The 22,076-nt window shown below is 36.5% G+C and overlaps 1 protein-coding gene across 1 annotated transcript; it reads right to left on the minus strand.

Annotated features, from left to right (window-relative positions):
• Positions 1 to 803: 803 nt before the first annotated feature.
• Positions 804 to 18,713, minus strand: LOC132559879 (AP-4 complex subunit epsilon-1-like). Its single transcript, XM_060224510.1, has 19 exons — positions 18,482 to 18,713; positions 17,851 to 17,922; positions 17,219 to 17,342; positions 15,080 to 15,153; positions 13,886 to 14,007; positions 13,383 to 13,542; positions 12,567 to 12,733; positions 11,725 to 11,798; positions 10,862 to 10,984; positions 10,389 to 10,498; positions 10,073 to 10,215; positions 6,966 to 7,078; positions 5,279 to 5,409; positions 4,600 to 4,821; positions 4,260 to 4,349; positions 3,848 to 3,959; positions 2,620 to 2,752; positions 1,923 to 2,139; positions 804 to 1,488 (listed from the first exon to the last, which is right to left on the minus strand). The coding sequence occupies exons 1-19, from the start codon at positions 18,632 to 18,634 to the stop codon at positions 841 to 843; spliced, it is 2,988 nt and encodes a 995-aa protein (XP_060080493.1). The 5' UTR covers positions 18,635 to 18,713; the 3' UTR covers positions 804 to 840.
• Positions 18,714 to 22,076: the final 3,363 nt, after the last annotated feature.

Raw genomic sequence — 22,076 nt, forward strand, 5'->3', positions numbered from 1 at the left:
AGTTACCATTGTACAGTCTGTAGTTACTACTGTACAGTCTGTAGTCACCACTGTACAGTCTGTAGTTACCACTGTACAGTCTGTAGTCACCATTGTACAGTCTGTAGTCACCAATGTACAGTATATAGTTACCATTGTACAGTCTGTAGTTACCATTGTACAGTCTGTAGTTACAGTCTGTAGTTACCATTGTGCAGTCTGTAGTCACCATTGTACAGTCTGTATTTACCACTGTACAGTCTGTAGTTACCTCTGTACAGTCTGTAGTCACCACTACAGTCACTCCCTGCTGCCCTCTCTGCTGTCCCTCTCCCCCAATACATCCCACACCCTTGTGTCATTTTTGCCTTTTTCATCAATGAATGGGGAGGGTAAATAAGATGCAGGCAAAAATTTGTTACACTTATTTAATGCTTTTATAAAATCCTCAGAGAATGAAATGAACATGGGGCAAATAAACGTATAATTGTACAAGGGAAATAACCCTATGAATACAGTGTTGGTTTTTTTAATTTGTCCTATACTATTTGATTATTATAAACATTATTTCTTCTACAACAATTGTTGAACAAGTGATTTCACCTTATACGACCAGATACTCACTCTTGTTGGTGCAGATGTAAGTGCACGCTGTGAGAGGATTCCTAAGAATCTGGTGAAAACCCACATGATCAAGTAGGTGAACCTTGACCTTTCCGGGAACTGAACCAAGGACTGCTTGGTGAAATGCGAGTACATTACCACTATGCCACCAAACCTTCCTATACTTTCTGTAAAAATACATGAAAGAATAAAACTTCACACACACATAATGTCGGATTTTATTTGTAGATTTATACATTAAGGTTGATCGGTATATTCATCATACAACGTTTCTGTAATGTCTCCTTCTGGGACCTGTTTCTCAGTTTCAGTTTCCATGGCAACAAATCGATGATTCTCATTTTCTGGAGAGAGAATGTTATATAGGCTATGTGCACTGGTTGAGCCCGGTAAACAAGGGCGATTATCTAGGTTACAGAAACTGCTGTCTCTATGAATCCCTTGACTCCATAGATTTGGAGAATTAACAACTGCACTAATGTCACCTAATAAATCGTCCTTCCCTTCCGCATACAGAGATGCAGTCAAGTCTGTGTCGAGATCAGAAACACTTGTAGAAAGTTCTAACATATTTGGTTCTTCAACACCACCAAACTCTGTTGAAGAAAAGTTCTGTTCATTTACTTCAGCGTTGAAGAGTGTTGATTTAGGTTCAGTTTCATTAGATGGCGAGAGAGAATTTTCAATTTTGAACGTTGATTGTTTGTGTAGATTTCTCCAGCCCCCTGTGTCACCTGTGGGGAGGGGTTTGGCAGACATGGCCTCATGACTGGAGCTTCCTGATGCCTCGTAACTGGAACCTCCAGAGTCCTTGCTTCCTTGGGAACAATTATCCAGTAATGAGGAGGTTTCTGTCTTGTCATCTACTCCAGAATTCTGTTTAGTCTGAAATAAATGATTAAAAAGTCTGCCGTTTTGTTTCAGAGAAACATGTTTTGATAAAGGAATTTAAATCACACTGGATTTGAAAAAATCTTTATCACAATAATTTGTGTAATAGGAAGGAGTAAGGAAAAATAACCCTGCCATTGCTAGGGTTCAAACTAGCCACCCTCTAGTCTCTAGCCAGACACTCTGCTGCTTGACTTAAAGGAAATTCCCACTAGCTAAAGCTAGTAAAGGGACCTTTACTCTCAACTTCTAGAATTAAACAAAGGTCGTAAGTTTCTATTTTTAAAAAAAGTCTTGTTATGAAGTATTTAGTGTTAAAAACATTTGTGATTTTTTAAATAGAGTTTGAACTACAACATTTTATTGTTAAATCATAATCCCATGCTAAGGGATAACTTTTTAGATATCTATCTACAACCAAGACTTACAGGCCCAGTTATTCCACTGAATAATGCCGTCGCTAGCTCCAATTTTTTGGCCTTGTCCTCTTCAACCTCACTATCAACACCATTGAGACCCTCTGAAGGATCCTGGTTGTCTCCTCTTTGAGGTTCCCTAGCCACTGACGCATTAGGGTCAGGGTTGGGTATTACACCCTTTCTGCCCCAAACACGTTTCACACCTTCCATGTTGAGCCCACTGTCCCTGTTTAAAGCAGATGGTAATATATGGCTTTAATATAACAGTATGTAGCAGATTCAATGATTATCTTTCACTGAGTCAGACAGAAGCAGGACAGTTAAGTGGAAAGGACAAAATCTAAACTGATCTAACATAACATGGCCAGAATATTCATCACTTGATTCTTATTCTTAACACTTTGTTAGCAATGACCATAAGTGTAAATTTCCACCTATTTAAATGTCCCTGACAAAATCAGACATAAACAGAGAAGGCAGAAATTTGATATTTGTAGCCATGCTTGCTTGTTTAAAGACTTGCCCCAAATGACCTGTTAAAATAATTTCCTTCATTTCTAAAGAGTTCCTTATTGCAATAACTACCATTAGTTGTAATTGAAAACTCTTTTCTTCTTTTTCTTCAAAACAAAAACTAAGAAAGAATAAACACTCTTACTATAATCACAAACATGTGAAAGATAATGAGTTTGATATCAATACCGACCTTTGACCCCCTGTAAGGTCACTGCCTCCTTCTGATCCTCCAGTTTGTTTCTCAGTTGACCCCTGTGACAGTGTTTCCTTTGCAGTGCTCTCTGTGTTGTCCTTGGTTACATCATTCAATCCATGGAATAGATCTGGGAAAGCAAACTCAGTTGTACTAAGCATATACATCTCCTAAATATCGAATGTAATGTGTGTTTTTCCAGGACCTAATGCTTATTTTCCTGATAAGACAAGTATTTATGATGTTTCTTAATCATTTCTTAATCCAATTAACTAATTAAGTAGTGTAAACAAAAAAAAATCTTAATTACTTAACTAATAATTTGACTCTTGTGTAATTTTCACCATTTTTTTCACCCTTTTCACCCGAAACAGGGAGGGTGAATTTAAGGTGAAAATATGTTACCCTTATACAACTTTATTTTATCCTCAGAGGGCAACAAAGTAAATTCCTGTATAATGGTACAAAGTTGAAAATAACCGGAAAAAAAAAAATCTCCATAAAGTATAGAAACAAAGGCCATGTCAGAACATTTGGCACTAACATTAGGTATTAGTGTAATGTAGGTAAATACTGGACAGTATATACCACTCAGGTAGAAAGACTTCTCTATCTGATCAGCTCGTCAGTAGGAGCCAGAGGTCCTGGACTCCATACCTAATGGAGGAACTGGAATAAATATCAACCTCATCTACATGGGCATCATTGTATTTCATCACCTCCAGTCCTGTAGAGATTGAACCACAGACCTATGACTTACTTGACTCGTAATCAACTGATCAACCTAAAGAGGGAAACACTCCAGTCCAGCAGTATGTTTCAGGGTCTATCAGGGTTTTATGACTTACTAGACTCGTACTCAACTGATCGACCTAAAGAGGGAAACACTCCAGTCCAGCAGTAGGTTTCAGGGTCTATCAGGGTCTATCAGGGTTTTATGACTTACTAGACTCGTACTCAACTGATCGACCTAAAGAGGGAAACACTCCAGTCCAGCAGTATGTTTCAGGGTCTATCAGGGTTTTATGACTTAATAGACTCGTACTCAACTGATCGACCTAAAGAGGGAAACACTCCAGTTCCGCAGTATGTTTCAGGGTCTATCAGGGTCTATCAGGGTTTTATGACTTACTAGACTCGTACTCAACTGATCGACCTAAAGAGGGAAACACTCCAGCCCAGCAGTAGGTTTCAGGGTCTATCAGGGTTTTATATGAGAACAAACCTGAGGCAGGCTGTGGTGGTTGGTATCGTAAAGTCCGTGGTTTATATGGCAGCGCTCCTTCGGATAGGGACTGGCTCACGTAGTCGTCGAGGAAACTCAACGTGAAATCCATCTGGATAAAAAATTGTGATTTTTCTAAACAAAATGAAATTCTGATTATTTCTCAAATTCATAAGAAGGATTCAGATATGCTGAGATTCCCCACCTAAGGATGTTGCAGACCAAAATAGGTTTTTATTACACTTAAAAATACCATAGGCTTCTAACTTTGTGAACATGTCCTGTAATCATGTTTATTTTCAAAAACATACTTTTCACTTATTCTTAAATCATATCAGGCCAAATCATGTCAGACCAAATTGTGTCAGGCCAAAGCGTTTTTGCAAAGTCCTGTTCATATGTATATAAATACCTGTTGTTGGGTTTTGGCGTGACTAGAAGACACCGTAGGAAGCAGCAGTTCTATCTGGCTGTGCGCTAGATTCAACATCTCTGTTAACTTCTGTAAATAAATTGTAATTACAGACATTATATACCTTCTCCCCTTTCTCCTCCTCTAGAACCTCAGTAAGTCTTTATGAGGGAAACATAATGATAATTACCTATTTGACCACAGGATCTTTTTCCTATTCCAGACCCTCCGTAAGGATTTACGAGGGTAACATAATGTGCATTACCTGTTTGACCACAGGGTCTTTCTCCTCCTCAAGACCCTCAGTAAGGATTTGTGAAGGATATATAATGAGCATTACCTGTTTAACTACAGGATCTTTCTCCTCCTCCAGAGCCTCAGCCAGCCTTTTTGTAACAATAACTTTGTCCAATACTTTGGCACACACAAGTTTTGTCAGTGATGATGCCATCCACAGTTTGGTGCTGACATCTAGTGTCTTCTTTTGAAAGTGTTTTAAAACAAGGGAGATAACTTTTTCACTTGGCATATTTTTCAAATGATTTCCACATTCTCCCAAAATCTGAAATTGTAACAGATAATAATCATGTTAAAAGAAAGCTTTCCATGTATTTCAAAAATCTTTATCAAGGTCTTCAAAAGATGGAGTAATATCTAACAAGTAAAAAAATTCTATAATATATATATGTCAGCCGATGATAAATTTATGTCCTCTGTAATTTCATAGGATATGTTACAGATAATAGTTATGTTTATAGATTTAAGTAACATGAAATACAATTCAAATTCATATTTTAATATTTCATCAATTTCAACAATATGACTTACTTTTGTTCTGTCATTAGTATAGAAATGATTTCTTTTCCTTCCAATATTTTCAGAATCAAGATGTAAGGAGTAATATCAAAAGAAGTGAATTAACCAGACATTTAAAATAATCAATACCATCAGTGATTGTTAGTGACTTGATCTGATTCCTCCACTGTAACCTAAATATAACCATCAGAGGAGGTCCTTACCCACACAGAGACCAGGATCAGCTGAGGCGAAACACTGTCTTGGAACATGGTACTGAGGGATTTCTTCAGGAGATACTGCTGGAACTCTATAGTTTCTTGTGATTTTTGGCCATTGTTGTCTCTCTCACATTCTGAACACAAAATAAGAAGTTATCTTAGTTTAAAACCAATATGTATATATATTGACTTACCAGTATACATTATACATAGTGACCTCCATCGATAACGTCGTGTACCTTACCAGTATACATTATACATAGTGACCTCCATCAACAATGTCGTGTGCATTACCAGTATACATTATACATAGTGACCTCCATCGACAATGTCGTGTACATTACCAGTATACATTATACATAGTGACCTCCATCGATGTCGTGTACCTTGTATACATTATACATAGTGACCTCCATCGACAATGTCGTGTGCATTACAAGTATACATTATACATAGTGACCTCCATCGACAATGTCGTGTACATTACCAGTATACATTATACATAGTGACCTCCATCGATAACGTCGTGTACCTTACCAGTATACATTATACATAGTGACCTCCATCGACAATGTCGTGTGCATTACCAGTATACATTATACATAGTGACCTCCATCGACAATGTCGTGTACATTTATTCTATCTAATCCAGTTCTGAATACTTTTACTTTTTATAGAATTATATGATATAAACATTCCACAGCAAAATAACTAAACAAAAATATCATAGGACCACTACTCCATGACTGCTGATCCTCTTCTAATACTCTAACTTTAATTTTTTTTTTTTTATTTTTTTTTTTTTCTTTCGTGATTAAAATTTTGGCAGTTTTACTAAAAACTTAAGTGTAAAAAGATAACATTTTCACAGAGAATGGATAGCTTTATTAATACTATTATTGAATCAATTTTGCCATGTTGATATTTCATCCTTGAATTTATTGTAAAACATGGGCCTTAACAGTAATCTGAGGTCTTCAGGGCTGTGGACATTTTTAGAACCTGTCCAGCAGTCCCAGCACTGGGACAGACAGAACAGAACTGAAGTATGCATACTAACAAAACTTTTCATTGTTTAAAAATTTTGAAGGCTTTATTTTCAATTAAACAGAACTGATAACACTCTGTTGTTATAGGTTAGCATATCTGACCCCTGTGACCTTGAATAAAGGTCAAGGGCATTCAATTGAACAAACATGATGCAATTCATCCCAGCATGCTACTGGCCTAATATCATGACCCTAGGTTTTTTGGTTATTGGGAAATAGTCATTTAAAGATTTTTGATATATTTGATACATGTGACCTTAAAAGTGGGTCAAGATCAAAAATATGAACAGACCTGGTAGCCTTTCATGCCAGCTTACAACATGGCCAATATCAGCACCCCGAGTCTTTAGGTTATAGAGAAGAAGTTTTTTACCAATTTCAACACATTTGGCACCAGTGACCTTGAAAGTAGGTCATGGTCATTCATTTATACAAACTTGGTTGCCATTCATCAGAGCATGCTACTGGCCCAATATCAGCACCCTGGGCCTTTTGGTCATTGAGAAGAAATCGAAAATGTCAACTGTTTACGACACATGACAGAAGCCGGACTAAAAGCAATTGCAATAGGTTACTTGAGACTTCGTCTCTGGTGACCTTATAAAAACCCATAAAAGTTAATAACCCCTAAAATAACTCACCTTTCTCAATAACACTGATGACCTTGTCAATGAGTGAATTAGGAAGTGTTGCTCTACATGACGACAGAAGTCTGTACACTGTGTCAACATACCATTGGCTGGAACTAGAGAATCTACATCACTGTCAAGGATAGCGAAAAAATTACATTGTTATATGTGTTCACTATGGGGAAAAGTATACAGGCAATGTGATCACTGCTCAGGGGAGATAACTGATCATTGATCATACATGTAGGTCCCTTTGATAAGTTTTGTATAGAGGTTTACATATCCAGTATAGTCATTATATGTAATTTCAAAACAAAAGGCCCAAGGAACCTGCACTGCTCACCTGACTAATTAAGCTATTTAGCCATTTGATAAAAAATTTAAAATATAACAAACAATTTCTGATATAATTTCCTTATTTGGTCATGCCTTTGTGGTCAAACAGAGGTCAGATTCGCTTTTTATAAAAATTGTTTCAGGCCAAACTTGGACAATATCCTGGTATGGAAGAGGGACTTTTAAAAAGTTCCTCAATTGGGCCCATCCCTCCATCCTTCCCGTCCCAGGGGGCTCAGGATGCCCTGTTTATACAAAACTTAGTCCCCTTCACTCAAGAATACTAAGACCAAATTTGGGCAAGATTTTAAAGAACTTACCAAATTTCCCCTTTTGGACCTTCCCCTTAGACCACTGGGAACAAATAACCAAGCCTTACATAAACTTTGTTACCTTCACATAAAAATATTTCTGACCAAATTTGAGCCATATCTAATCAATCCTGATGAAGAAGTTGGATTTTAAGGAATTTGCTCTGTTTAACTAACTGGACACACCCCTCCCATCCCAGGGGGCCAGAATCCACTTTTTAACACACTGATTCTGCTTCACCAAGGAATACCTCAGACTAAATTTGGGAAATACATTTTGTATGCATTCATTCCTACAAAAAGAGTAGGATTTTATAGTACCAGGGGTATTTGCTCTATTTCCCCTATTGGCCCTGCTCCTTCTTCCCCATGAGGCCGAACCCATCAATTTTACAAAATGGTTTTCCTTCACCCACCAATGCTTCAAACCATGTTTGGGCAAAATCCAATCATTCCTACATGGCCTTTTTGACCAGGTGAGCTAAAAACAAGGAAACGAAATATAATGAACTAAGTATGAAATTGTTGGTATGTAAATCCCCAAATTGGACATAACACAGACCTGTTCTGGTTCTAAAAACATAATATTTGGATTGACCCAGATAAACATGGTGGATGAAGCACAGGAGACTTTCCATTCCAGAATGGCTGGTTTCTTTCTGATGTTCATACTTCATACTTAAAGCATTTTATTTTAATTTGAGGAGTCATCAGAATGTTTGTAAGATATGGCCCCATCAATAGTTTTCATGGAAATAAAACTGCAATCAAAAGTTTTAGAACAAATACATACGTTATAGAGACAGTGACATTGAGAGTTGTTCAAGTTTCCCTTCATATCAAATGTCTGTTGTATCAAACTTCCTGTAATTTAACCACAACTGTCTGTATCAAACTTCCTGTAATTTGTCCAAAAATATCTGTATCAAACTTCCTGTAATTTAACCAGAAATATCTGTATCAAACTTCCTGTAATTTAACCAGAAATATCTGTATCAAACTTCCTGTAATTTAACCACAAATGTCTGTATCAAACTTCCTGTAATTTGTCCACAAATGTCTGTATCAAACAGCCTGTAATTCAACCAGAAATATCTGTATCAAACTTCCTGTAATTTAACCAGAAATATCTGTATCAAACTTCCTGTAATTTAACCAGAAATATCTGTATCAAACAGCCTGTAATTTAACCACAAATGTCTGTTGTATCAAACTTCCTATAATTTAACCACAACTGTCTGTATCAAACTTCCTGTAATTTAACCAGAAATATCTGTATCAAACTTCCTGTAAATTAACCAGAAATATCTGTATCAAACATCCTGTAATTTGTCCACAAATGTCTGTATCAAACTTCCTGTAATTTGTCCAAAAATATCTGTATCAAAAACTTCCTGTAATTTAACCAGAAATATCTGTATCAAACAGCCTGTAGTTTAACCAGAAATATCTGTATCAAACAGCCTGTAATTTAACCACAAATGTCTGTATCAAACTTCCTGTAATTTAACCACAACTGTGTATCAAACTTCCTGTAATTTGTCCACAAATGTCTGTATCAAACTTCCTGTAAGTTAACCAGAAATATCTGTATCAAACAGCCTGTAATTTAACCAGAAATATCTGTATCAAACTTCCTGTAAATTAACCAGAAATATCTGTATCAAACATCCTGTAATTTGTCCACAAATGTCTGTATCAAACTTCCTGTAATTTGTCCAAAAATATCTGTATCAAAAACTTCCTGTAATTTAACCAGAAATATCTGTATCAAACAGCCTGTAGTTTAACCAGAAATATCTGTATCAAACAGCCTGTAATTTAACCACAAATGTCTGTATCAAACTTCCTGTAATTTAACCACAACTGTGTATCAAACTTCCTGTAATTTGTCCACAAATGTCTGTATCAAACTTCCTGTAAGTTAACCAGAAATATCTGTATCAAACAGCCTGTAATTTAACCACAAATGTCTGTATCAAACTTCCTGTAATTTAACCAGAAATATCTGTGTCAAACTTCCTGTAATTTAACCAGAAATGTCTGTATCAAACTTCCTGTAATTTAACCAGAAATATCTGTATCAAACTTCCTGTAATTAAACCACAAATGTCTGTATCAAACTTCCTGTAATTTAACCACAACTGTCTGTATCAAACTTCCTGTAATTTGTCCACAAATGTCTGTATCAAACTTCCTGTAAGTTAACCAGAATTATCTGTATCAAACTTCCTGTAATTTGACCACAAACATCTGTATCAAACTTCCTGTAATTTAACCACAACTGTCTGTATCAAACTTCCTGTAATTTGACCACAAATGTCTGAATCAAACTTCCTGTAATTTAGCCAGAAACATCTGTATCAAACTTCCTGTAATTTGACCACAAATGTCTGAATCAAACTTCCTGTAATTTAACAACACATACCCACATCAGATATTTATTACTCTACAGTGTACAACAAAGGATACTTGTCTGCCAGCTGGATGACCTTGGTAGCAAGGTCAAGTTGGAGGAAGTTGTTGGTGGTGTTGATGCTAACATGATGAAGGAGTCTGTCACACACCACCTGGACATTACTGGGGTTAGCCATACAGTACAGCAGCTCCAGGGTCTGTAAATCAACCAGTAACACATTACTAATACAATACTAGGCTCTATAAATCAATTTTCTGGTCATTAATAAAACGACACTAAAACCCTGTTTGTCAACAGCACTAAGTCTAAGGTTGTCTATTAACAGAAACTCTTAGCTTCATTTCAAACATTTCCAAGACCTCTCCTTACTTTGCGTTGAATTGCAAGATCTTTATCATCTAAAAGCTCTACTACAGTCATCTGATGCTCCAAGGCTGACTCTGGACAACACTTGACCAGGGCTGTCAGGGCCTTTATACCTGTACCAACAAATAAAACCCTTAATCATATGTTTGTTTTCATTTTAATCGATTGTCTCATAAACAACATGCATTGCAAAAGAAGTGGGTCAGCTTTCAGAACTGTGTGGCTAACTTACAGAATAGCAGGCAGAAATCCTATAATACAAACAGTATCAGGCACAAGTAAATGAACAACGATAACAACACATGAATGTCAGCTTGTCAGATTCCAGAGAAACACTGTCCCGATCAAAAGTCCGATGATCCAATGACAATCATGACCACATTGATGGACTTCGTTTTTAACTCAATGTGAAAAAAAGCTGTGTTACTGAGAAAATGAACAAATCAAGGATTTAGATTTTCTTCTATTGTATTTACCTATGTATTTCAGACTTGTGTTTGTTGACCTTATGAAACGACTGACACAAGAAGTTGCCTCCCTTTGTAGTTCCTCATTTGGGTAGATGGCACTGATGGTGACAATACACTCATACAGGATAGCTAAAAATAAAAACAATTCCTCACTGTTACTGATGACAACCTAATCATTTCAACATACAACAGGTTTACACTAAATATACAGGGTTACACCAAATATACAGCTTTACACTAAATATACAGGTTTACACCAAATATACAGGTTTACACTTAATATAAAGAAAGTAGACTAAATATATAAGCTGACAGGGTATGCATTATTTTCACAGGATACACCCGATATTTACAGGACACACACGATATTTACTGGACAAACCTGATATTTACTGGATACACCCGATATTTACAGGACACACCCGATATTTACTGGACACACCTGATATTTACAGGACACACCCGATATTTACAGGACACACTCGATATTTACTGGACACACCTGATATTTACAGGACACACCCGATATTTACAGGACACACTCAATATTTACTCGATACACCCGATATTTAGAGGAAACACCCGATATTTACAGGAAACACCCGATATTTACAGGAGACACCCGATATTTACAGGAGACACTTGATATTTACAGGACAAACCCGATATTTACAGGACACATCCGATATTTACAGGACACACTCGATATTTACTCGATACACCCAATAATACAGGACAAACCCGATATTTATAGGACACACCCGATATTTACAGGACACACCCGATATTTACAGGACACACCCGATATTTACAGGACACACCCGATATTTACAGGACACACTATATTAACTTGGTAAAACTTATTGTACCATAAGCAATTCTCTCCTTCATATCCAGTCTCTGTAAAACTTCCTTCAGTACTGGGTACATCATCTCACTCTTCCTGTAATAAAAACACAAACTGTTGTAAAATATGATAATAATGATAATATACACTGTAGTGACTGATATGTGGATTTATAAATGGTAACAAGGTTGTTACTGTACATACTGTATGTTCCCTGTCCCTAGCCTCCCCAATGTCTGTAGGATGTTACTGTACATACTGTTTGTTCCCTGCCCCTAGTCTGGCCAATGTCTGTAGGATGTTACTGTATATACTGTATGTTCCCTGTCCCTAGCCTCCCCAATGTCTGTAGGATGTTACTGTACATACTGTTTGTTCCCTGCCCCTAGTCTGGCCAATGTCTGTAGGATGTTACTGTACATACTGTTTGTTCCCTGTCCCTAGCCTCCCCAATGTCTGTAGGTTGTTACTGTACATACTGTTTGTTCCCTGTCCCTAGCCTCCCCAATGTCTGTAGGATGTTACTGTACATACTGTTTGTTCCCTGTCCCTAGCCTCCCCAATGTCTGTAGGATGTTACTGTACATACTGTTTGTTCCCTGTCCCTAGCCTCCCCAATGTCTGTAGGATGTTACTGTACATACTGTTTGTTCCCTGCCCCTAGTCTGGTCAATGTCTGTAGGATGTTACTGTACATATTGTTTGTTCCCTGCCCCTAGTCTGGCCAATGTCTGTGGGATGTTACTGTACATACTGTTTGTTCCCTGCCCCTAGTCTGGCCAATGTCTGTAGGATGTTACTGTACATACTGTTTGTTCCCTGTCCCTAGCCTCCCCAATGTCTGTAGGATGTTACTGTACATACTGTTTGTTCCCTGCCCCTAGTCTGGCCAATGTCTGTAGGATATCCATCTGTAGCCATGGCATTGGCACATTGTGGAACTCAAAGTCCGACGGCAGTCTTTTACTGATCACCTGACCAAGAATCCCAATCAAATTCTCAGTCAATTTAGGGAAGTGATGTTCGTCAGTCTACAAATAAAAGAAACCTATCATTTTAATGCTTCATCACATTTTTATCAATTCATATTAGATATAGCATTTAGTTAAGGGTATCTAGTAAAAATATGCTGTCTCTATCTATCAACGTCTGAGCTGGGCATTTTCTTAATAAGGTTCTTTTCAGATAGGGCCTTGTTTCACAGTTTAAATTAAAATTCCTGAAAGTAACTGGCATCTAAATTAAAAGGACACAAGGATGAAATATAAACTGGTGGTTAAATGTGACACATAAAGTATTACACCTACAAACTGTAAGATCACATGTCTTGTCAATACTTTTTGAAAAATCATCTAAACTTTGATCAATATGAATACCTGGTGAAATCTTTTACCCATTGAGAAAGACTGACCATACAATAACTGCGTTTTGGGCAAATTTTCATGGTCTTTTTAGGGCTTTTAATGTAGTATTTGTAAATATTTTCTCCATATTTGATCTACATTTTCCATTTAAAACCTTACATATAATTAATTATGAGAGGATTTGCACAGTATTATCAAATGTCTGAAGTAAAAAGGATGTGTTTTTCATGATAATTTTGAAACAGAATGTAATTATCTTTGAAGAATTTATTGACAGCTTTATTTAGTACATTTTCTAAATGTTAAAAAAACTCACCTGTATAAGGACAGAGTAAATCTTCACTCCAACAGACATGACACTTGGATCTTTATCAAACAAAATTCTCTGGAACTGATCCTGGAAATGGTCAACCATGGAAGGAGTTTTCAGCACAAATCGATGGACACAGAGTGCAGCCTTCATCCTTACCAACTCTCTGTAATAGAATAGAATTGTTTACCCTTTAAGCATATAGGAATCTTTCAAGTTTATTCTCTTACAAGAAATTGTCTACAGGAAATAGAGAACATTTCATCATTCATTGTAACTCTAATTCTCTTGATGAGAAATATCTTCCTCTACCTACAATTTCCCTACACAGACTTCAAACAGTAAATGTATCTGTAACAGATATAAGTCCATTAGGTCACTTATTACTTCATGCCAAGAGGAAAAAATCTATATAGGAAGTATCTCATCTGCCATATCAATCTATCAAACACTTATTTCCTTGATCACAGATTATTTCATTATCTACTTTCATTTTCCTAGTACTTTACCTAGGATGTCTGAGCTTTTCCTGAACTAGTGGCAGTACACTTGGGATCATCTCCGAGTTGACCAACTGGCAGATTACAGTCAATGCTACACAGTTGTCTAAGATGTTACTGCTGTTCAAATCCTGTAGTAAATCACATTTCCTTACTTATCAATGTTACAAATAAAAATATTCAATGTCAATCTATCAAGGAAACATCTAAGCATCTCCATCAAACAAAGACAAAATTGTAATGATCAATTTCAAAGCCATCAATGTTTATAATTATTATTATCATTTTTCAATTTATTTCCACATTTTTATTATTTTTTTTTTCAAATAAAATTTCTTCCAATTACACAGATAAAATATAATACATAAAATAGATTTGTATGAAAGGTGGTCACACTGGTTGGGCTTCGGATATATGAAAACTAATATCAAACATTAAAACTAAATGTACCTGCTATACCAAAGAAAGGTTTGTTCTGTATACTTTGATTTTAATTTGATGATTGATGTTATAATGTTGATCACATAGATGTTGTACGGTGTTGTTTACATACCTTTTGTATGGTGTTGTTTACACATCTTTTGTATGGTGTTGTTTACATACCTTTTGTATGGTGTTGTTTACATACCTTTTGTATGGTGTTGTTTACATACCTTTTGTATGGTGTTGTTTACATACCTTTTGTATGGTGTTGTTTACATACCTTTTGTATGGTGTTGTTTACATACCTTTTGTATGGTGTTGTTTACATACCTTTTGTATGGTGTTGTTTACACATCTTTTGTATGGTGTTGTTTACACATCTTTTGTATGGTGTTGTTTACATACCTTTTGTATGGTGTTGTTTACACACCTTTTGTATGGTGTTAATTACACATCTTTTGTATGGTGTTGTTTACATACCTTTTGTATGGTGTTGTTTACATACCTTTTGTATGGTGTTGTTTACATATCTTTTGGATGGTGTTGTTTACATACCTTTTGTATGGTGTTGTTTACACACCTTTTGTATGGTGTTGTTTACACATCTTTTGGATGGTGTTGTTTACATACCTTTTGTATGGTGTTGTTTACACACCTTTTGTATGGTGTTAATTACACATCTTTTGTATGGTGTTGTTTACATACCTTTTGTATGGTGTTGTTTACATACCTTTTGTATGGTGTTGTTTACACATCTTTTGGATGGTGTTGTTTACATACCTTTTGAATGGTGTTGATCAGGAGTAAAATCAGCTCATGGTTCTCATTCAGTAATAAAGAACAGACTAGATACCCTAAAACAAAGTTACACAGGACCGTCAAAGCAAGAGTATTCTCTGTATGGAAACATCGAGAAACCTCTGAGATTTAGTGTAAAAACAATGGCTGCCACCACAACCTTTGACCCCATGCCCATGATGTGGACAACATTGAACTGGGCAATACATATACAGTGTAGATAATGAAGTAACATATGATAAAGTATGTTATATGTTTCAATTGAAAAGCAAATCCAATTTATGTCTATCAGTTCATAGGAAAGTAGTTGCCAAATGGCATTAATTGTCTCTTAAGTTCTATAACAAGAGACTCAACAGCCTTAACAGTCTCCTGAGTTCTATAACAAGAGGCTCCAGGGCCTTAACAGTCTCCTGAGTTCTATAACAAGAGACTCAAGGACCTTAATGGTCTCCTGAGTTCTATAACAAGAGGCTCCAGGGCCTTAATGGTCTCCTGAGTTCTATAACAAGAGGCTCCAGGGCCTTAATGGTCTCCTGAGTTGTATAACAAGAGGCTCCAGGGCCTTAATGGTCTCCTGAGTTCTATAACAAGAGACTCCAGGGCCTTAATGGTCTCCTGAGTTCTATAACAAGAGGCTCCAGGGCCTTAATGGTCTCCTGAGTTCTATAACAAGAGGCTCCAGGGCCTTAATGGTCTCCTGAATTCTATAACAAGAGACTCAATGGCATTAATGGTCTCCTGAGTTCTATAACAAGAGGCTCCAGGGCCTTAATGGTCTCCTGAGTTCTATAACAAGAGGCTCCAGGGCCTTAATGGTCTCCTGAGTTCTCTAACAAGAGGCTCCAGGGCCTTAATGGTCTCCTGAGTTCTATAACAAGAGACTCAAGGGCCTTAATGGTCTCCTGAGTTCTATAACAAGAGGCTCAAGGGCCTTAATGGTCTCCTGAGTTCTATAACAAGAGGCTCCAGGGCCTTAATGGTCTCCTGAGTTCTATAACAAGAGGCTCCAGGGCCTTAATGGTCTCCTGAGTTCTATAACAAGAGACTCAAGGGCCTTAATGGTCTCCTGAGTTCTATAACAAGAGACTCAATGGCCTTAATGGTCTCCTGAGTTCTATAACAAGAAACTCAATGGCAATAATGGTCTCCTGAGTTGTATAACAAGAAACTCAATGGCAATAATGGTCTCCTGAGTTGTATAACAAGAGACTCAAGGGCCTTAATGGTCTCCTGAGTTCTATAACAAGAAACTCAATGGCAATAATGGTCTCCTGAGTTGTATAACAAGAGACTCAAGGGCCTTAATGGTCTCCTGAGTTCTATAACAAGAGACTCAATGGCCTTAATGGTCTCCTGATTTCTATAACAAGAAACTCAATGGCAATAATGGTCTCCTGAGTTGTATAACAAGAGGCTCCAGGGCCTTAATGGTCTCCTGAGTTCTATAACAAGAAACTCAATGGCAATAATGGTCTCCTGAGTTGTATAACAAGAGACTCAAGGGCCTTAATGGTCTCCTGATTTCTATAACAAGAGGCTCCAGGGCCTTAATGGTCTCCTGATTTCTATAACAAGAGGCTCCAGGGCCTTAATGGTCTCCTGAGTTCTATAAATTTTAGCTCAGTTGACACCTTAGACCACATTCTTTGAGTACCTTGTATACATTAGTGAAAACATGTACCACAAACTGCCACTGAATAATATTAGCAAGGTTGAATTATTTCCAGAGGAAAATTTATCTACTCTTGCCCTGAAGGCAATATGAAAATATAAAATTTACTACTTCGTTACAGCCCTTTTACCCTTACAGCTATGGAGAGTATTTGATCTCACAATATTCCAGTAGTCACAAGAGTTTTGTTTTAAATGTTGATCAATTTCACTGCTTTTGGTCCTGTCTATCCAGCCCGTGGGGGAGGGAACCATATAATTCACAAATTTGGTCCCCCTTTGGCTATAGAAGGTTAGTGCAAAGTTTTAAAAAAAATTAGATCTGAGGTATTTGAGAAGTTTAAGTTGTTGTTTATTCATTGACGCATGGTGAATGGAAAAATGCGATCACACAAAAATGTTTTAGACTTATTGTATTAAGATGAACCTGAAACCTTGAACCCTTACCAAGTCTCTTCTCGAACCCAGTCCCCTGCTGGGCCAATTTGACAGCATGGATGTAGACGGAGGATACATCATAGCCGACTAGATCACAGAATATGGCCCGACACAAACAGTCACATGTTTGTTGCTGCAGAGTGAATGAAAACATCAAAGGAGGATCTATCTTAAATGTCATTGATAACACAATGGTGAAAAAAAATGGAATATTATAAGCAGACGATTTTCAAATTCTAGCTAGATTCTGATGATTATGTCCATTCGACAGTAACATTTGATCAACATCCTTAGCTCAAGTGGGAAATTTTGAATTCTGTAAAGTCAAAGCATTTGATGGATAAAAGGAAACAGAGATTTTGTCAAAACAAATAGCTTTGTTTTAATATTACCTTTACAAGTATGTGTTAAGGTTTAAGTGATAAATATATATGTAGGACGGTGAACAAACTAAAATCTAAATTGTGTTAGAGATTTCCACATTTTCATACATTCAAATTGTTTCTGAGAGCTTTAATTGGTTTGGCTCAAAATCTGGTAAATGTTCATCACATGTCAAAAGTCTTGAGTTGAAATTATAGGATATACAGACTACTGTACCTCTGTGGTACTTGATCAATATAAACAAGAGATATCATTACCTTGGTGGTGTCTGGTTGGGCCAGTCTCTGCTGTATTTCAGCTATCTCATGTCGGACAATGTGTCCTTCCTCCTGTAAATAAACTTTTAATTATAAATCTTAAAAAGAATGGGAAACGGGTAATGTACTTGGTTGTATACGGGTTTAGAGATTTGTCACGAGACAAATCTGAATGTACATGAAATATGTGTGTGCATAATAAAGGAATTCAGATATACAATTGATCTTTACCATGGTGTCTATAATCACATTTGGATTTACCATGTCTATGCTCTCAGCAGTGATAAAAGGCTCTATACAGAGCTTATAATCATTGTACCTTGTACATTTTGTACGAGGCATTATCTGATAAAGATTAACATTTTTACGTATAATTAAAAAATTATAACTATATTGCATTAATTTCATCAGATTATTTTAGAAATTGAAGATATTGTTCAATCTACATAAAAGTATCGCAAACCGAAAATAGACATGTCGGCTGTTTGAAAATGACCCGAGACATTGTCTTATTGTGTATCAACTTTTGTTGATAACATTATATGTTATCAAACTAAATGGTTATGAGGACGATACTATTTTCTCAACCTTGCTACAAAATCGATCTGCGACCAAATATTCTATTTCTTACGTTCTTCGATCTCGCTTTATTGAACTGACGAAGAAAGCTGCTGAACCCACGGACAGAGGCGTGTTTTGGCGAAGATGGTTGTCCTACTCCAAGAAATCCTCCACCTAAGAATTTTGGAATGGATGCCAGCGTCTTCTCCACAACATCAGACATCTTTACCACTCCATAATTAAACACCAATCAATATATCGCCTTTGTCGTATTGATGTTAATGTAATGCATTTCACATTTTGACATATCCCGGAAGGTAGAGGTGTTGTGTAATAAACTGAAACGAAAACAACTTATTTCAGTTCCGGAATTGAGAAGTGGTCATCCGGAAAGTACCGTTAACAAGTGCCGTAATTAAATTAAGAAAGATATTCATAATGTTTTTGCTCTTCACTATAATTCATTTTCAAATAACTTCATCTCCAATATAATAAGATCCAGATTTCTCAAATCCCAAACAGGAAGGTATCGGAATATTCAACACTAAAATAAAATCGCATTTAAAGATAAAACAAGAAACGTCACTATCATTACACTAAAAGAAACTAGATAAGAACTGTAACCTTCCTATAAATGTGAAAAAGTACCAAAAGTCGAAATGTTGTTCTATACCTGGTCAAAGAGTCAGTCATCATTATTTCACCAAAGCACTGTCAAATCCACTTATTGAAATTTCAAAAAAAATTATTGTTAATGCATACATTTAACACACACATATGACATTACAAATAAATGCAATAACAATTGGGATCAAACAACAGGCTAAGCCTATATAAGTTTTTTCCCACAAGATAACCGGTATTATGTTCATGTAAGCTACCCCAAGCAATCATTGATAGAGTAACAAGAATTGTGAGAATTGGGAAATATGATAAGGAAAATGACAACTCAAAGTCAAGGCCAAGACCACTTCTTGCTGCATTTAACTCAGTAGAAGACAAAATGAACTTCTTCAAAAACATTAAGCATCTGCAGAATGATAGGTTTAAGGAGGTTTCCATAAGTAATGACCTTACCAAGCAGGAAAGGAAGAAAGAACAAGAACTGAGAGATGAAGCTAAAAGAAAAAGTAACCAAGAATCGGGGGAATACACTTACAGAGTAAGAGGTCCCCCTTGGGACAGGAAAATAAGAAGATTTCGAAAATAAGAAGGGAAAATAAGGATAATCTCATCAAACCACAACACTGTCAACATTATTTAAATTGTTTTTACACAAATGTAGATTGTCTTTCAAATAAATTAGATGAGATGAAATCAAGGATAAATAGTTTACACAACACAGACATCATAGGAATAACAGAAATATACCCAAAAAATTTTAGGTATCTGCCAAATAAAGCTGAACTAAGAATTGAAGGATACGAACTTTTTATAAATGAAAACTCAGGAAATCGTCACAGAGGAGTTGGGCTATACATAAAATCAGATTATCATGGAGTGGAAGTTGACATGGGAAATACATTTAAGGAAAGTATCTGGGTAAAGATAAAACTCACCGGAAATGATTGTCTTTTGGTAGGATGTATTTATAGGAGCCCAAACTCAGATGAAGAAAACACAAAGAAATTACTGAAACTAATAGATACAGTAGCTTCAAAGAAAGAGTATAGTCACTTATTAGTTATAGGTGATTTTAATTTGCCGAAAATAGACTGGAATTCATGGTCTATTGATAATAATGATAAGATCAGCGAAAACTTTATAGAATGTCTACGGGATAATTATCTTTACCAACATACAACAGATTTTACAAGAGCCAGAAGAGGTAACGAGCCAAGCATCTTAGACTTAATCATAACAAATGAAGAGGAAATGGTTAAGGAAATCCACTATAAAAGCCCGATTGGAAATAGTGACCACCTGGTTTTGATGTTCAAATTTCACTGTAGTAAGCCCCCTTCTGTGGATAAAACCCAGCGTTTAAATTACAGTAAAGGCGATTATGAAAAGATGAGAAATGATGTACCTGGAGATTGGAATGGATTACTCACTAGAGGCACTATCGAAGAAATGTATAACACTTTTGCAGGGATTATTGAGGAAAGTGCCCAAATATAAGTCCATAACTTACCCAGTACCCGGAAAATTGAATCCTCCATTGAATAAGGACATTTTGAAATTAATCAATAAAAAGCATAGGACATGGCAAAGATACATGGAAACCAAATGCGAGAGCAAGTACAGAGAATATGCTAAAGCCAGAAACCAAGTGAAGTGGGAGCTAAGAAAAACCAGAAGAAATATGGAAAAAAAACATAGCAGAAGATATAAAGAAACACCCAAAACGTTTCTGGAAGTATGTCAATTCAAAAAGGAAAATAAAAACAGGAGTTTCTGAATTGAAGGGACTAAACGAAACTGATAATCAGATGGCAGTTACAGACGGGGAGAAAGCCGAAGTCCTTGCCAGATTTTTTAGTAGTGTTTTTACCAAGGAACCACCGGGAAACATGCCTGAATTTGAGAGCTGGAATTTGACTTACCCTTTCAAGGAAATTGTCTGCAATCAGAATGTTGTGGAAAAATTACTAGGTAATCTAAATACTAATAAGTCACAGGGACCAGATAAAATGCATCCTAAAATTCTGAAAGAGATAAGGAATAATATAAGTTCACCTTTAGCAGATATCTTCAATAAGTCATTAACAGAGGGAAAACTACCACAGGCTTGGAAAGAGGCAAACATAACGGCCATTTATAAAAAAGGATCAAAGTCTGACCCAGGAAATTACAGACCTGTAAGTCTGACAAGTGTGGTGGTTAAGTTACTGGAAAAACTAGTGAGAGATAGTATTGTTGAGCACATGGACAAAAATAATCTTCTGAGCCCCAAACAGTTTGGTTTTGTGTCTGGGAGGTCAACTCAACTGCAGTTGCTAACAGTACTGGAAGAATGGACAGAGATAATAGATAAGGGCGGGGAGTTGGATGTCATTTACATGGACTTCATGAAGGCGTTCGACAAAGTGCCACATCAACGCTTACTGAAGAAATTGTCAGGATACGGTATAAGTCCCCAAGTTGTTAACTGGATACAAGACTTCTTAAGTAATAGATGCCAACGAGTAATTGTCAATGGCGAATCCTCCGAAACATACCCAGTGCTGAGTGGTATCCCGCAAGGAAGCGTATTGGGTCCCATATTATTTGTTGTATATATCAACGATCTACCTGAAATACCCGAATCTCGATCGCCACTCTTTGCTGATGATACCAAGTTATATAGACAAGTAAACAACGAACATGATATCGAAATACTCCAAAAGGATTTAGATAATCTTCAAAACTGGTCCAACAAATGGCTACTGAAATTCCACCCTAGCAAATGTAAAATTCTTTCAATTAAGGCAACTCAAAAACGAATTTATTATATGGAAGGATCTGAAGAAGAAAAAATTCAGCTGGAGCACGTTAGCAAAGAAAAGGACATTGGTGTCACCATAGATGAGGATTTAAGCTTCCGAGCACACATACAGTCAATGGTTAACAAAGCAAACAGTATAGTATGACTAATTAGAAGATCTTTTTCTTACCTTGATGAGTCAATGTTTAAAATGCTGTTTAAATCTCTAGTGCGACCCCACCTGGAGTATGCCGCCAGT

Source organism: Ylistrum balloti, unplaced genomic scaffold (assembly GCF_031769215.1).
Source record: "Ylistrum balloti isolate Yb309-2 unplaced genomic scaffold, AGI_CSIRO_Ybal_v1 Utg370990, whole genome shotgun sequence".
Classification (NCBI taxonomy): Eukaryota; Metazoa; Mollusca; class Bivalvia; order Pectinida; family Pectinidae; genus Ylistrum; species Ylistrum balloti.

What these genes read in the sequence shown, in the direction of transcription:
- LOC132559879 (XM_060224510.1), bottom strand. Translation starts at nt 18,634, where the DNA reads ATGTCTGATGTTGTGGAGAAGACGCTGGCATCCATTCCAAAATTCTTA. An exon ending in TGGGTTCGAGAAGAGACTTG is followed by an intron (nt 15,154 to 17,218) that starts GTAAGGGTTCAA and finishes ACTTTGTTTTAG; the next exon opens with GGTATCTAGTCTGTTCTTTA. An exon ending in ACCACCACAGCCTGCCTCAG is followed by an intron (nt 2,753 to 3,847) that starts GTTTGTTCTCAT and finishes TTGCTTTCCCAG; the next exon opens with ATCTATTCCATGGATTGAAT.